At 29.9% G+C, this 16,608-nt stretch overlaps 1 protein-coding gene across 1 annotated transcript; it reads right to left on the bottom strand.

Annotated features, from left to right (window-relative positions):
* Nucleotides 1-1,956: 1,956 nt before the first annotated feature.
* Nucleotides 1,957-15,862, bottom strand: LOC126554525 (uncharacterized). Its single transcript, XM_050209591.1, has 3 exons — nt 15,589-15,862; nt 6,013-6,298; nt 1,957-2,649 (listed from the first exon to the last, which is right to left on the bottom strand). Exons 2-3 carry the CDS (start codon nt 6,248-6,250, stop codon nt 2,279-2,281), a joined length of 609 nt encoding a protein of 202 aa, XP_050065548.1. The 5' UTR covers nt 6,251-6,298; nt 15,589-15,862; the 3' UTR covers nt 1,957-2,278.
* Nucleotides 15,863-16,608: the final 746 nt, after the last annotated feature.

Genomic DNA, 16,608 nt, shown 5'->3' with positions numbered 1-16,608 from the left:
TATCAATATATAAGTTCAACTAACTAAAATATGAACTGAGAATTAGAACTCTGCCGACATAAGTCTAAAAAGTTCTACAAAATACCTAACTGGCTTATTATTTTTATTTTAATCATATTACCTCATAGCAATTAGCAATGGACAATTTTTCGAGGTGATCGCACTCTAAATTCGCTAGTTTTATCTACTATGATAATTATAAATTTATTTTCGAATATATTTTCTTATACATTCTGAATTGATAGATTAATTAGGTATGTCATTTTGTATGACGTGATTGATAGTGTACAATAAATATTTGAGACCACCTTCTAAATCCATAATTTTTGTTAAACTGTCATATTTTTTAACAGATTAGTAAGTTAAAAAAATAGCGCTTGTTATTACTTATTTCATTTTCATTGTGATCTTTAAGTGGCTTGGATTTCATGAGTCTTAAACCATGAGTTTATGAGTAACTACGATTAAATAAACAGTCAGATTCACATTTAAACTATGACTATTGGACCTTCTTATTAACCCTACAGTTACTAGCTAGTGTGTGTTAAATAGTAATTTACAATGTACGCCGATATAGTGTGGTAAAAACTGTCAATAACTGCTGTATTACAGTCGTGATACAAGATCACGGTAAATAGTAATATACTTTACAGTCTACAAATAAGTGATGAATTATGACGGTGTGATTTATTGGTCATTACAAATGAGTAATGGGCAACCGTGGTATATTTTTAGCCGTGTTATTGCCTAATGTTGTCATTTTATTTATGCGATTAGCAACTAAAAACTTCGTTTAACAAAAATTCAATTGTTCAACATATCAAACTAGTAATATTTTAAGTTAAAAACAGTTATCAGAAAAAAAAAACAGATAATGTTAAAGCATATCCAACAACATTTGTAAAACACGTTTATATGCACGATGTTGGGATTTGTTTAGGTAGGTGCCTGTTAAATTCGAAACACGTAAATAGTAAACTTTTACCGAATCATCCAAACCTTTATTATTATTCCATAATATAATAATATTATACTATGTACACAGAAGTGGTGCCATATTGATATTATGTAAGATGAGAATATATATTTTATTTACGTGTGTAGGCTTACACAAAGTACATTTTTTTTTTTTTTATTAGTAAACTAATATGCTTTATGTATGTATTATGCTTTATTAATAGTTGTATGTACAATAAAGATAATTCTTTGCGTTATTTTTGTTTTAAATTAATCACCCTTGTTAGAAATATAAGTATTCACTCTTGCAAATAAGATGACGCATGTGTACACGATATTGGTGACTGACGAATGTTGACATTTAAACTTGGGTGTGAATAGTAAATCCATGATCAAAAGTAAGTTATAAGTTATCATATTAATATTCTCTTATTATCGGTTTAGTAGTACAGTCGAATGTTTATGAATTAAGATTTAAGAATCATCGTGCTAATGATATGGACGAATAGTAACATGAAATATAATTATTAAATCCCGAATCGTCAGTTATAATAAAACAGTTTTTGGCAAAATCAAGTGATTTCTGGTGCATTTTCTAGGAATAACAAGCATGTATTATACCTGATGTACAGTACATTGTACAGTGTACATGTTATATTGTTATCCTTATCGCACGGTCTGCCAGTCAACGTTAAGATAAATTCCTAACTAATGAATATAAGTATATAAGTATTAAGTATAATATGTAGATACAACCAAAACGCGTGTAATTTCTGTCAAATTACTTACACGAAATACATATTATGGTTTCAAAACACGCAATCGTAATATCTTAAGAGGATGACAATGCTTTATTTGTTTTCATTTTTCAATCCACGTGTTACATATCGAATTTGATTCAGTAGAACCAATCTGTTGTTGTTATAAGTTTTAATATCATTTTTTCGTATTCTTTACCGATTGAATATTGATTTCAAAATTAAAATTGAAAATATTAACTCTGTTTGTATATTGACTTTTTATTGTTTTAAAATGTGTGTGTGCAAGTTATAAGTACTTTTATAACGTTGTACCTATTATTTATTAAAACTATTCTCATACACCGCAGAAAAATTGAAATGTAAAAAAATCTATGTTCAAGCACAAGTAATGACTAATGTTCTACATTTTCAGTTTTATAATAATAATTATTAATTAGTGATTAACAATTTTCTATGTTGCTAGTGGGTGTCAGAGATAAAAAATAAATACTGCGCTGAATGTTCAAGAATTTTCCACTGGTAAGTCATGATTCAAACACAGTGAATGTGTGTATGAGCGGTCATTTCTTCAAAAATATCACTTTAGCAGGATAGTCGTTTTTCCGATCCACCCAGACTTCCAAGGATCGTATGCCGACAGCGGCTGAGGGTGACATCGTATGTCTGACCGTAAACCACAGCCTTCTCGGTCTGGGACTTTTCATTGTTTTCCACACTGTGAACTCTATTAAACATTCTTCATCCCGTTCACAAACGGGATCGGAAACGATGGACATCCTGAATGTACCGGCACATCCAGGGGTTTCTACAAGAGCATACCGTTCGCGACATCTTTGATCGTTCTCACCACGACGAGCTTCTGCGGTTCCGGTATCCGCGACCGAGTTTCGGTTATTACCGTGCGGTTCACAAATTTTTATACAGGCTGCACCTGTAAACATACAATACAAACACAATGACAGTATTATTACCGTTGAAATGTTTATACTATGTCGTATGTGTCATCCGCGGTATAACTGGTTTTATGGACCTAATAGTTTGATTTTTTGAGACAAATTAATTGATTAATTTTAAATAATATATCTGCGTCGTGTCCGTAAAGTACGAATTGGAAACATCAACAACAGAGCTTGCAAACTCTCGACGCTTTATGCTGTTATTTATGTCATGTTTTACTTGTTTTAGAATGTTTCAAAACGAAATAAATGTTATACTATTAAAGTGTTCCCGTGGGAAATGTAATATAGTATCTAAGCGCGACGTTCCGTGTATAATACAATAATTTATAAAAAGCATAATTTACAATATAATTTTATGGAATCGTTTTAACTTCGCAATCGTTTTATAATTGAACAGTCGACAGCCGGCTGCGCAATACTTATTACTAACGCACTGTAATATTTCAACAAGGCTTATGTTTACACTATTGAATATATATTATTTACGACGTCCAACGAAAACTTTTGTCCCGAAAATATCATTTTAATTGCTAGTGGATTTTCATCCGGATGATATTGTAATAATCAGAGCATGGGGTGAACTTTTTATTAAGTTTTATATCTGCGGACGTTTAAATAGTTTTGTGTTGTTAGAAACTTTTAATCGCTCGCTTGGTAATGATAATATATAGGTACGGGGAATTTGGTTGTTCTACGAAGGAGGAGGTGGTGGGGTAGTGTTTTTGATAGCTATAGCAGTGATGAAATACAATTAATATTTGAAATATGGTTTTATGTACAGTGAACAAATATATAATATTATACGCGCCGACTGCTGAAACGTATTTGTCAAGTCAGCGGTCGGACACTCAGCTGTAAAAATAGAACGGAAAAGTGTCGAAAAAGGTTCATCATATATTTTAATATGCAATCGGGTTTTCAAAAACTGCGGACCGGAATGACCTTTTTTTGCCATCGGTAATAATAAATAGTGTCGGAAGGGCTGAGAGATTATATTGCACCGCACAGCAAAGGAAGCTGTATACAGCTACGGGTTGCACCTAAATCATACCATACCAATTCCGTTTTACAAAAAAAAAAAAAATATTTCGATAATAGATTTCAAAAGCTACTTAAGTATACTATATTGCACCTTTATTTTTGTCAAAATCAATTTAATACTAAAAAGATATATCGATGAAAGCTGCAACCTGCAGCTTAAATATATAATATAACGATAATGGATACTTTGTATATTTTGAAGTATTTTTACTATTTCATAATATGAAGTACTTTTATTGTGATACAAGAAATATAAATATAGAGAAATATAAGTAATAAAAGACGTACAAAATTGATTTTGAGAGTGCTGAAAAAAGTTAAAAAAATATTTACAAAGGGCTTAGGTTTCTATGAATAACGTTAGTAGCTCATCGTTTCTATAATATATGGTGGTAAAGATTCATACAGTTTAGTTTGGAAAATTCGAACTAATTTTAATAAAAAAAATTACATTTATTAATGTATTTAATACCTGGTGTAATCTAAAGTATACTGCAACGAAACTATTAAAATATTACTGCTAACATCTGAAAATAACGAATGGTACCTATAGTAATAGTTTAGTTTGCTCAAAATCCAAAATTTGAATAAATAACATTGTAATAAAATAATAAAATATCAAATAGATACAATTGAAAACCTGTACTATAACAGTAATAATATTTTGACGCAACTAAAAAATATAATAATATAATATAATATCACTATAGACACAAAATAAAAATCGCACAACGCATTTTACTTACATAAAATAATATGTCAGACCGACGCCGTGCGTGATGTTAAATTTTAATAATATATTATAACTATTATTTATATAACACTTTGCAGAGTGCAAATTTATTAGCTCTTTAATTTGCATGTAATAATGTGCAAAATTCATGTTTAGGCAACCGATTGGATACGATTTCTTTCGGAGGGCCTATGGACTGATAATATGATAATAATATAATTTGTGTATTGAGTTCGTCGAGATGACTGTCTCACAGAGAATATGAAAAATAAGACAACTTTTTATGTAGGTAACGTATCGTTTTGAAGTGGCGCAATCACAAAAAAACGTAATTCTAATCGATAGTACGCAACTTATTTTATACGAATTGACGGGAAATCGTCATCTGTGACGTCCATCGCATTGGCCAATCGTGAATATCATTAAATATAATTGCTCCGTTATTATATTATTATTGTTATTTATTAACCGAGTAAAATGTGAGAATAAGCTCTTATGATGTAAATACGATAATTTACCTTGATAATAATTTAACCGTAATTTTCCATAAACTTTATACCTAACAAAACATAACAAAAAAACTTCTATCTCCTGCTGTTTACAAACTAAATAAGGTTTACTCGAGTCTGTGTTTTTTTTTCATCCTACACCAAAAACCGTTTTACAAAGAAAAATATTTACAACAAAATAAGAAGTTGTTTTTAAAGTTGTAGGTACTATAGAAAATATAAAACAATATGACGAACGTTGTTTTAAATGCATATTTTACGTAGTATATTATAATATTGTGTATACCCCAGAGGTCTTTGAGGATGTATGTATGTAATTAACTTATCAAAAATATAAGAAAAAAATAGTATGATGGCCTAATATAATACATTAATACATACAACGTGGTATGACCATAATATTAATCGTATATTATATTATATAAATCATATCATAATACATTCATAACAAATCGTATAAAGCATCATATTCATATAAAATGTATACTATAAATTATAATATAATAATAAAATGTTATTATTATTACAAATAATCAACCCAATTATTGCGCTCAATAGATTTAGATGGAGTTATAAAATTGTAAAAATTCGAAACAAAACACGATAACGAACTTTTGAATACATTCCAACTTTTGATAAACAATTGAAAACATATTTTACCGAGTTTCAATGTTTATTTTTTGATTTTAAACTACCGCCTAATCGAGTTATAAAATTTACCAACTAAAATTCTTTTTTGACCAAATATTGAGTCATAATACTAACCAAAACTATAGAACATCAACTATATGTTTATAGGTAATAGATAATTTTAATTATTTTATGTTAGCAAACCATTTGAAACTATTTTAATATTTTTCGTGATTTTTAGAGGGGAAGTTCTAGACTGTAAAAACATAATATGAAAGTATGAAAGATAAAAAAAAAAAATTCACCGTTATCATCAAAAGTCTCGACAAATCAATTGACCTTGAGAACTTTAACATTTGTAGTTTTCCGGTATTAATTAATAAAGGTTTTGAGTCACACAGAAGTACTAAATATACAATTACTGGTCAAGTCAGTCGATGCTCTAGAGTGGCGTATTGTCGGTCTCGTCGAAGTGTGTTTAGTCATCTCGTCGTTGTGCTTCTGCCCCATATCATCTTTGGCAAGCGGCTGCAGCAGTATCCGTCGTTCGCATTTTCTTTTGCGATTTTCCTCTTTATTAGACGATCGCGAGGAAACCTTGGATGTGGTATGGGTCACTTTGTCGTCAATGTAGTTACCTCGGAACTTATTATCGCTCATTGTTAGTGATATAGATAATATTTCTAATCAGATGTTATGGCGATATTACTAAAAATTAAAATTAAAATTAAAAACGGTTATAAGAATATGAATTGACGCGACACACTGTGGCCACGATGGGTCGCTCATGTTGTCGTGGAGATATCGTTGTTACCATCGTCTACACAGATAATATGTAATAATCTTATAACTAGCTGTACTGCTATATTAGATTTAAATAGTATATTACTAAAAGTGATCCAATACGCAAGCTTACTGGTATAGCAATAGATATATCAGAAAAATCCGATAGTTAAAAATATACCTATTATATATTTATACCTACAGGCTACAATATGTCTTATAGGAAATATCATATTATAGGAACGATTGTAGAGGAAATCAAAAACAGACGACTATAAATCGTAATAAATTAACAATTTCGTCGTAGTTGTTTAAAAATATAAATGTATATAGATATATATTTTTTTTTTATTAAGACATAAAAACATTAGAAACTTTTTAGTTGTCGTTGCAGGACATAGATATAAGATTTAACGGACCCAACTTCGTTAATATAGCAGACATTTACATAGGACTATCTGTGTTTACTGTAAAATTGCTTTATAAGACGTACCTATTGTTGATTTTGTAGTCGAACTGCTTGACGTAAGAGACCAGAGTGAATGATAATAGATATTACTTTCATCGAATTTTAAACGCAGAGACTAATTGAAATATCGAGTTTATAACAATAACAAAGTTTCTAATATATATTCTAAATTACAAAGTTAATGTATTTTATACTTTTTCCAGTAGTTAATTAAATATGCAACGATGATACATTATATATGCGTAAAAGGTTGCAAAGTTTTTAGTCGATGTGACGTAATTCTATGTTTTTAGAGTCTATAGGTTGCATATTGTTAAAAATGTACAGAACAAAAAACGTAATTAACTGCAGAAAATTATAGTTAAAAATATAAAATTGTCCTAAGGAGAAAGTCGAGTGGTTAGTTAAGTTCAACGTTGTAGTAAATACAATAATAATCGCACGACCGAATGAAAAGAAGAAAAACAAATTAAAATAAAAGGTCAATAGTTACTATCGAGGTGTTTAATGACCATCGGGCATCATCATCATCTACATTGTAGTCATCATGAGTCTATAAGTACCTACCGCGTTCTGTCAAGGTTCTGTCGGGTTTTAAGAGCTAAAAAAGACAATAAACAATAAAGGTCATATATATACGACGCGCCGTCGAGCTAATAATGATTACGTGGCCGGCGTAGAACTGAAACGCACGGCCTCTAATTTTGAAATATGATCTTCTATATTATGTATATAATATTTATACCGCTTTGGTCCCGTGTACACATAAAACGTCAAAATACAAACTGCTGGCGGGGTAAGAGGGTTAAAGTCTCCGGACCGTACATATAGCTATATAGTGAGTAAATACCGTATTGTACCGTATTGTATGTATTATATTGAGTACACACGACGGAAGTTTTTGGGGTAACATTCACGACCGAGTACCAGTTATAATGGTAGGCCGAGATGCGCCCAAGTCTTTCATCCCACACGGTACAATATATATAATATTATGTATATAAATCGACGAGACGTGGTCCTTATAATAGTAATAATGGTTTAACGGCGTGGGGCGAAGTCACGATCGTCTTTTTTTTTTTTCAATGCGATGTATTAAGTACCTATATAGATATTATATTACTTATTAGTTTACTATACACTCGATACGGGCATTGACTTTACTGGTTTTTAGCCGTGCGGTATGCAATTATTTAATTTAATTGGCCAATGGCATAGGTTAAAACAATCGTGATCATCGTTTTTTTAGTGCACGTTTATAAATATGTATATATATATATATATATATATATGTGTATACTTTAATATGGCGTGTTATAAACGTATATAATGTATTACATTCTATTACGTTAAAATGCTATTTTTTTCACTTGCGATAGGCAGTGTTAATAAAACCATTATATTGAGATAGGTGTTGTTATTTCTTATCGTCGCTGATACTGCAACAACACCTATCTCAAAATTTGACAAAATTAGGTTTTCGGTGATATTGGTAAATAAACTCCGTACGGATATATTTTATTTGAGACTTTTTTTGCTTAGACAACTGGTTAGATTATAAATAATAGAAATGATAACACTGCAGTGTATATCAAACATTGGTCACAACACAACTACGTATTTCATTAAAATCACATTGAAAATCGCAGTTGCTACTTGCTACCAGGATTCTTAAAAATGTAGGTTTTTTTTTTAAATTTCTATAAAATCACATATTTTATTAATTTGGTTATTATATTATAATAATACAAAACGATTTTATGTTATAAAAATGGCTAATATACATAAATTATGTTAAGTATTATGACACTTTAATATACATTTCAATAATATTTTCCGGGTGTATTGAAGAAAAACACCATATTTTAAGTATAATTCTAAAATTTCTACCAAATTTTCAAATATTATCGGTCAAGAAGTTTCAAATAAACTCGTTCATGTTTTTAAAGTGGCCAATAATAGAGAAGGAGAAAAGCTGAAGAGATTATAAAAAATATAGTTCTGAAACCCGAGAAAATAATCACTTTACCAAATATATTTACTAAGTATAAATTTATTTTTTTCCTATACTTAACTATAATAATATACCAATAAAAATATTAATTGTATAAATGATAGGGTATAATTATATTATACTTACATGTTGAAATAATATTATACCTTTATTTACCTTAAATTAAAATTGTTTTTTATTTTGTCCCCTTTATCCCTTGGAGTTATATAATGTGCATTAACAAAATAATATGAATATTGGAATCGAATTAAAATTATAAATAACTATAAAAATAGGTTAAATTCTGGGTATGTCGTAAGTATGAATTAATCATTATAATAAATATATTAGTTTTATAAATATTTAATTTACATTCTCAGTGAATTTTATAGTAATTGTAAGTTGTAAGTTGATATTATAAGTTAATCCTATCTTCATAACCTAAGGCCTTAGCTTTTTTTTTTTACCACAGTAGACGTTATTTAACAAAATAATATTTACACATTAAATGTGCAGTAAATTTTAACTAATTAAATTTTACAACAACTATAAAATAGTCATACGTAACGCTAAGCCGCTGAAAACTGGACAGTTTTTTAAAAATAATTTTTTTTATAATCACGTATTTTATTATATCAATCAAACATATACATTATTATAATTCATTCATAAACAAATCCATTGAAAAATACTTAATAGTATATTATATGACTGAATTACTCTCCCTGCAATAATGTGCTTGGATTAGAACTTCCTATATTATATTGGTATAAGCATTATATACATAGTTATAATTATTATACCATATTGAATTATATAGGTACCTAATTGCTAATTATTATTATTATATTACTGTATATATATGGAGAACAATGTAACTCAAACAATGATATTACTTCATCTAATAATTGCTTTTATTGTTATTTATTTCCGATTTTCGACATGCTATATAGTTACAATAAAACCATACGTTTGTTACAAAAGAAGACTTTTTTGTCGTTATGATAAATAGTACCTAATAATAATACGGTCTAGTAGATCAATAATTATTTGCGTTTTGTGTACAACGTCGCAAGACGACCTACTCAGCGCCAGAAAACATGTATTCATATTATGCGTATATTATGTTCTATTGTGGTTTACTATTATATAGTGAAGTGTTACTCCAAAAATTAGAAAGAATAATATAATAATAATAATGACGACACAATGTGCCGTGAGATTTAGTCGTAAACGCAAAAAATAGAAGCAAACAAAAATCTTTCGTCGACATTTTACTGGCATATTACATATATATTATAATAGGTGATATAATTAAATAATAACTAAAAGAGGAATATTATATTCTGACACAGGAAGAAATTCGTTGCATTACTTTAAGAGAAGAGAGGCTTATACGTATCAAATGGTTTGAGAGACTAACCTAATTTGAGATATTAACTGAAGTAAAAAATATTTAAGAAATACAATCATTTTTCACTTGATTATAATATAATTTTCATAAATACTTCAAATATTGGCTGTGTAATCGACTTTACTTAATATGAAAAAGGAACAAAGATAAAATACGTCACCAAATCTTGTATCTTTGTTTTAGTATCGGTACCTAATTTCGTGGACAAATTGGCATCTGCGTGTATCTCGTTTTGTGCATTATAACATTCAACCAAGACGCGACAATCAGCCCATAGCAGATTGGATTTAGCATTTGGTAAAATTTTGAACGTAGTTTAAACTATAATTTATAAAAGTTTTCTGATATATCTAAAAAAATAATCTTTGAAATTTTTGTTAAAATCGATCAAATATTTTTTGAGCCTATAAGCTATACCTACAAACATATTATATAAGGATATTGTCTTCTGTTGTACATTTAAGTAATACAAATAAATTAAATATTATTTCAAGAGTTATTTTATAGCAATGCTTAGTAATTCAGTTAGCCTACACCAATTCGTTTTTTTTTTAATTTTATTTTTACAACCAATGGTGACCATATAATATATAAACTAAACATCTTCGATTTTCCTAAGCTAATACGTAATTCATGTATGAGCCACTTTATAACAAACTTTTAGGTTTGAAAAAACCAAGCTAAGAACACTCTTAATGAATGTATTGATATACTTTTTATTGACTTTGGACCAGAATAGTTTTAAAATTAGAGTGATAAAATAAATAAAATTAGTACCTATTCATAAACATTGAAACATACTTTATGTTAGATATTTCATTTATTTTCAAAATTCAATTACTTATTAAAATTGACAGAAATATTTTTTTTTCAATTTATTTATTATTATTCTTATTACTTTTTATTTTTTTTTTATGGAAACTAATTTTGAATTCTTAAAGAATAGTTTTCAGTTGTTACGATGTGTTATAATATATTTTTTTAAATGACTCGATATTTTATCTCACTATATACTTTTATTATAATATAGTGCAACGAATAACGATCCAACGTACACGCATTACGCAGTAGCAATAGCGAAGTCGTGTGCGCGTTATCGTTTTATCGCATCATATTTTTCCGTGGTGCACAGTGTTTTTACTCTAATAAGCATAATAAAATCATAACGCCATACGGTGTACCTATATGATACAAACAATGATATTATCATGATATAATGTTATAGCGTCGTTTGAAAAAAAAAAATTGTAACGAAAACGGCGAAACACAACGTGTGAAACTGACAAAAAATTCACTGATCTGAAAAAATCTGAACGAGAGACTCATGACGCGTGTTAGCTCATATACATAATATTACATTTTACATATGTACACGGCAAATCCGATTGTACAATAACGCACCGCAGTACACGTATGTACGCTTTATAATAATATACTTATTATAGTTTTATCGACCGTGCGCTGGATTACGACGCGAAAAAATCTCAACACACATTCCAATAGTATATAATATTATTGCGGACACGTTGTTGTTTGATTTCCCCAAAACATGACACGACGAGTCGTATAATGCACTGTATCATGCGAAAAACGAGCCGCCGTTGTATGGTTGCCAGTCTATGTAATTTTCTAAACACACGGGTCGGTCGTTTAAACGGCTGAATGCTGTAAGTATAATATGGGTCGATTCGTCGATTGATTTTGAGAAAGAAAAAAAAATCACGTATTTTGACATATACGTGGAAACGGTACGGTACTGCCGAAAAAGAACAATTCGTACGAAAATTCTTTATCTTTGCCTTGCTTTTATATATATATATATTTGATGTATAGTCGTCTGCCTGTTGCGAATTTTGACTTTATATTGTAATACCATAAACTTATTGTTTTTAATTTATCGCTCCAGCAACGGGTAATAGTAATAAACGACATCGTGTGCGTACCTCCGACAAACGGTATGAATAGGATTTTTTCTGTGTAAATATAAACATCATTATTTGATATTTTAAAACGAAAATAAAACACCGAACCGTTGTATATTATATATTGTAATATTGTGTGTAGTGACTACGCGCGTTACGTCTCGACATTTCCGGTCTAGATCCTGAGTCAACGCGTCGTCATACGGTATAGAAAAACGATCGACGAATATTCACGCGCGGCGGTGACGTGTTTTTTTTCCAATCTCTTAGCACGATATATTGTTGCAAACCTACGCAGAATATTGCGGGAAATGCCGTGGCCGTGGGTCAGCGGACCCTACCCCACCGATGAGAAGATATAGTCACCGACGACATACCGTACAGTAATAGCTGTATTCGATGCACCGATCGAGTGTTTGTGATTTCTCCAGATAGCAAATCGTGTTACACTATAGGCTATGCATATTCATCTCGGCGGCGTAGTCATTGCGCTAGCCAAAAGGACATTGCACAGCGGATCTTAGTTGTGAAGTGATTTGAAAACGCGTCGAAAACAAAAAATAATTCCTGTGCCAAGTGCCTCGACTTGAGCGTGTACGAGGCGATTCGCTTTGATATACGCCACTTTCATAGCTTTTTGTGATTTCCAAAAAAAAAAAAAACCGCGTTCGAGTGCTATATTTAAGTAGTTAATAAGCACCACGTACTCGCGGGGAAATTCAATCTGTATCATCGTGATGCTCAATTTTTTTTTGCATGACAAACTAGATTTGTCACTGTATTATAATATGTATATCGAACAAATTTATATATATTTTTAATGATATTCAAAATTTGTATTACCGACGTAGTGGTTATAAACTTTTTCGAGGAACTGATACCTTCTTTCTTGCAGCTCAACCGAAGTATAAATGAATACCTTTTATTTATTTAAAACAAATATAATATATATAATGCGCATTGACATATTTTTTACAAAATATTGTACTTAGGATTCCAAGAAAAAATTATCTCGGTTCTGTGTATAGAAGTTTTCACGTTGATTATATAATAAAATCAGTCTTTTTTCGTTTAAGCATAATATTGGTGTTACAGTAGCTGTTATTACTCACTATGTTAAATTAACTACCTACTTGAAACAATTTAAGACAGCTGTCCAAAATACAACTGTATCTATAAAATCGTCGTAAATTTTATAGAATCACGATTTAAGTCGAGATAGTCAAAAGGTTAAGACATTTTAGACGTGTATACCCATATACAAAATAGCACACTCGTCGCACTCTAAAAAATAATTTCATAATTATTCCCAGTAAAGTTTTTGTTATTGAAAACATGAACCATTTTGAAGTAAAACACAAAGTAAAAATTAGGAATCTGATTTTCAGTTAATTATTTACTTTTTAAAGTGAATTATTTACTTCAAATTCACTGTTCAATCAAAAAAGGTGTCACTTATCGTAATTTAATTTTAGTGATTGACAACGCATCTGGCATCCCAAATGTTTAAAGATCTATATTTTAAATTATTAAGGTCTGTTGGAATAATGAACCGGCCGAATTCTTATTGTATATTTAAATTACTATCGACCGTTATCAATTGCTTCCATCAAATTATTTATACGATTTTAAATATGTAGCAGTATTTTATTTCTCTCCTTCAAAAAAAAAAAAAAAATGCATTTTGCAATTTATTTAAATTCTGCTAGAAAAAATTTAATAAAACAATAAAATATGTTATATAATATTATTGATGTAATTTATACTGAGTACTTCCCGTGTCTTGTTAATATTTTCTTAGTAAATTCGCATGTTTCATAATATGATAATATTAATAAATAATAGTTTTTTTTTATATTTAATATTTTATAGATGGTATAGTTAGGCCAATGCTTTAATATATATGATAAAGTTACTGAGTAATGTAATATGTTACTGGAAAAATCATATTATGAATTTGAAATGTCTTCTTTAAATTCTCAATGCGATCCGTACTATTGACTTACACAGTTAAATTGAACAAGAATGAATGTAGCGAGTAACATTAATAGTACCTATATTTTATTGCAAGCTGTTTACATAGAAATATTATATTATTATCTTATGAATTAAAATATGTTTGTTTATTTCTAAAGGTGCATATTTGTGTAGGCACTAAAAATCACGTTTAGATTAACTGACGAATTATAACATACAACAGATGTCAGTTACCTGAAATAACAACAATATTAGCAGTTTAAATTATGATTTGCCACTTGAATGTAGTTACTTCGGTAGTTATGTAAAAAATCGTCACGATCAGTTGAGCAGTGCGGGTCAGAATTGTCGACGTCGCGTTAGAGGGTATGTATACATAAAAGGTTATTAATGTCAAAATGGTGGTTTTAAATGACATGGGTTTAAAATAATACGTTCATCGACAACAGCTACATTTAGTGTGTTGTAGCCTGTAGGTAGATAGTGATCTGAGCATAACTACCGATCGAATTTCACTTGTACAGAAAATCGAGAGCCATATGCTTGTCAAATAGCTATACCGCTCCCGGAAGTCGGGTACAACGTGTTTTTCAACAATTGTCAAGTGCAACAAGTGCTAAATCGAATGGCCACTGGCCCAGTGTTTAACACATTTTTAGCACGTAGCCTACAAATCCTTCGCTAGTGTTCAATGCACACAAATGTTATAACAGTCATTTCGAGTTAGTGGAAGCTCTATTTTTAGGTACGATTTTTATTTTTTTAACGGGAAATCGTGTACTTGTCATGATAAATTAAATTTGTGTTATCTTTGTCTGACGAATTGTTATGGTAGGTTATTGATAGCAAAGTTTCAACATGTTTACTACTGTATTAAACTTACCATCACGTCTAAGAGTCGTAAATATTTTGTTTTAATGTTGATATTAAAAATATGTATCTTTTCTTTAGTTCAGTTATTTTTAACTAATCATTCGATGGTAAAATTTGAACTAACCAATCGAATTTATTTATTGAACCATTAATAAAAAAAATAAACTAAATTAAATTTTAATTTTTTTATGATGTATTTATTTACACATATTTATAATAATATTATAGATTATACTGTTATACTGATTCGTATATAATAGTTTCTGAGAAGTTTGTGATTCATCGAAAAATTTCAACTTGCTCGTGACCATAATATTACTATAATGTTATATATTATTATCGTAACTACAATATTTTCTGGCTGACGAGTTCAAAACGTTCAGGTTGTCTTAACCTGCGGGGACTTACAAAATACACGGAAGAAGCCGCAAACAATGTATAAGGTCAGCTCGAGACACGTTTATCCCCCAAAGGTCACTCAAGATTAATCCACTACTCTCAAGACCTTCCGATTTCCGCTCGACTCTATATTCACTATATTCAAATATAATTATTGTTTCCTCTTACTTTAGTGATGCGGCTGATGAGGTTAGACACTTGATGTTATTATAACGAACTGTGGTTGTGTGCACTGCAGAAAATCAAGCTGTTTTCTGCGAATCTGTTGGAAGACGACGGTGGTAAATATTAACCGTCAAAATCCGTTCAAACAACAGCTGTACTAGTAATTAATGAGATGTGGGCAAATTTTGATCTTTTGACACAGCGAAACGTAAATATTATTATATGATACTAATGAAAAACGAGAAAAATATTGTAAAATAATAATAATATACGAGTTTTAGTGTACTTGGAAACGTTAAAAGTCTGATTACCACGATAGCTGTTTTTTTTTTTTTATGAGGAAATTAGTAAACCGATGATAAACTTTATAGCCATAATAATATAACGTCGTCGACATATTATCGATGATAAAAAAATACTACCGACACTAAAAATGCTCGTTTCGCGTATATAAATCGCGAATTTTTCACATTCGATCGAAATCATTGCAATAACTATGAACGCACATAGTGCCTACCTACACAGCAGTGTAAATCGTTCGTGTAAATAAAAATATATTACAACGTTCGTTACGACAATCGCATTGTTTACATTGGCGAGTTCGAATTATATTATGTGAACCCCGTGAAATGTCGAAATCAATGGTTTACTCGTCTATACATGTACATAATATATACGTCTGTACACGTTACATGTATATAGTGTTACACTGCGTGTAGTTAATATAGCTATATAGTGTTTGCACTATCGACTCACATAAGTCACATTTAATTGGATTTCGCGGCCAACCCTTGCGCGCGTCCTCCAAATTCATTACACATCACCTGCGGTCCGATTGTGAATTCCTCCGGACTATTGTGCATGCCTATACGTGTATAATAGTAATATGTGTATATACGTATACGCCGATTGACCATTTTACAATCAAGCAAAGGCTTTGAGTATGTACAGAGTGTTTCAGAATCATCTAACCACTTTAAATTGCAATTTCATTAATTACGAGTAGGTACGTCCGTAAAGTTT

This window comes from Aphis gossypii, chromosome 1 (genome assembly GCF_020184175.1).
Source record: "Aphis gossypii isolate Hap1 chromosome 1, ASM2018417v2, whole genome shotgun sequence".
Classification (NCBI taxonomy): domain Eukaryota; kingdom Metazoa; phylum Arthropoda; class Insecta; order Hemiptera; family Aphididae; genus Aphis; species Aphis gossypii.
Note: the sequence above shows the minus strand (reverse complement) of the source record. Positions and strands in the feature narration are given on the sequence as shown.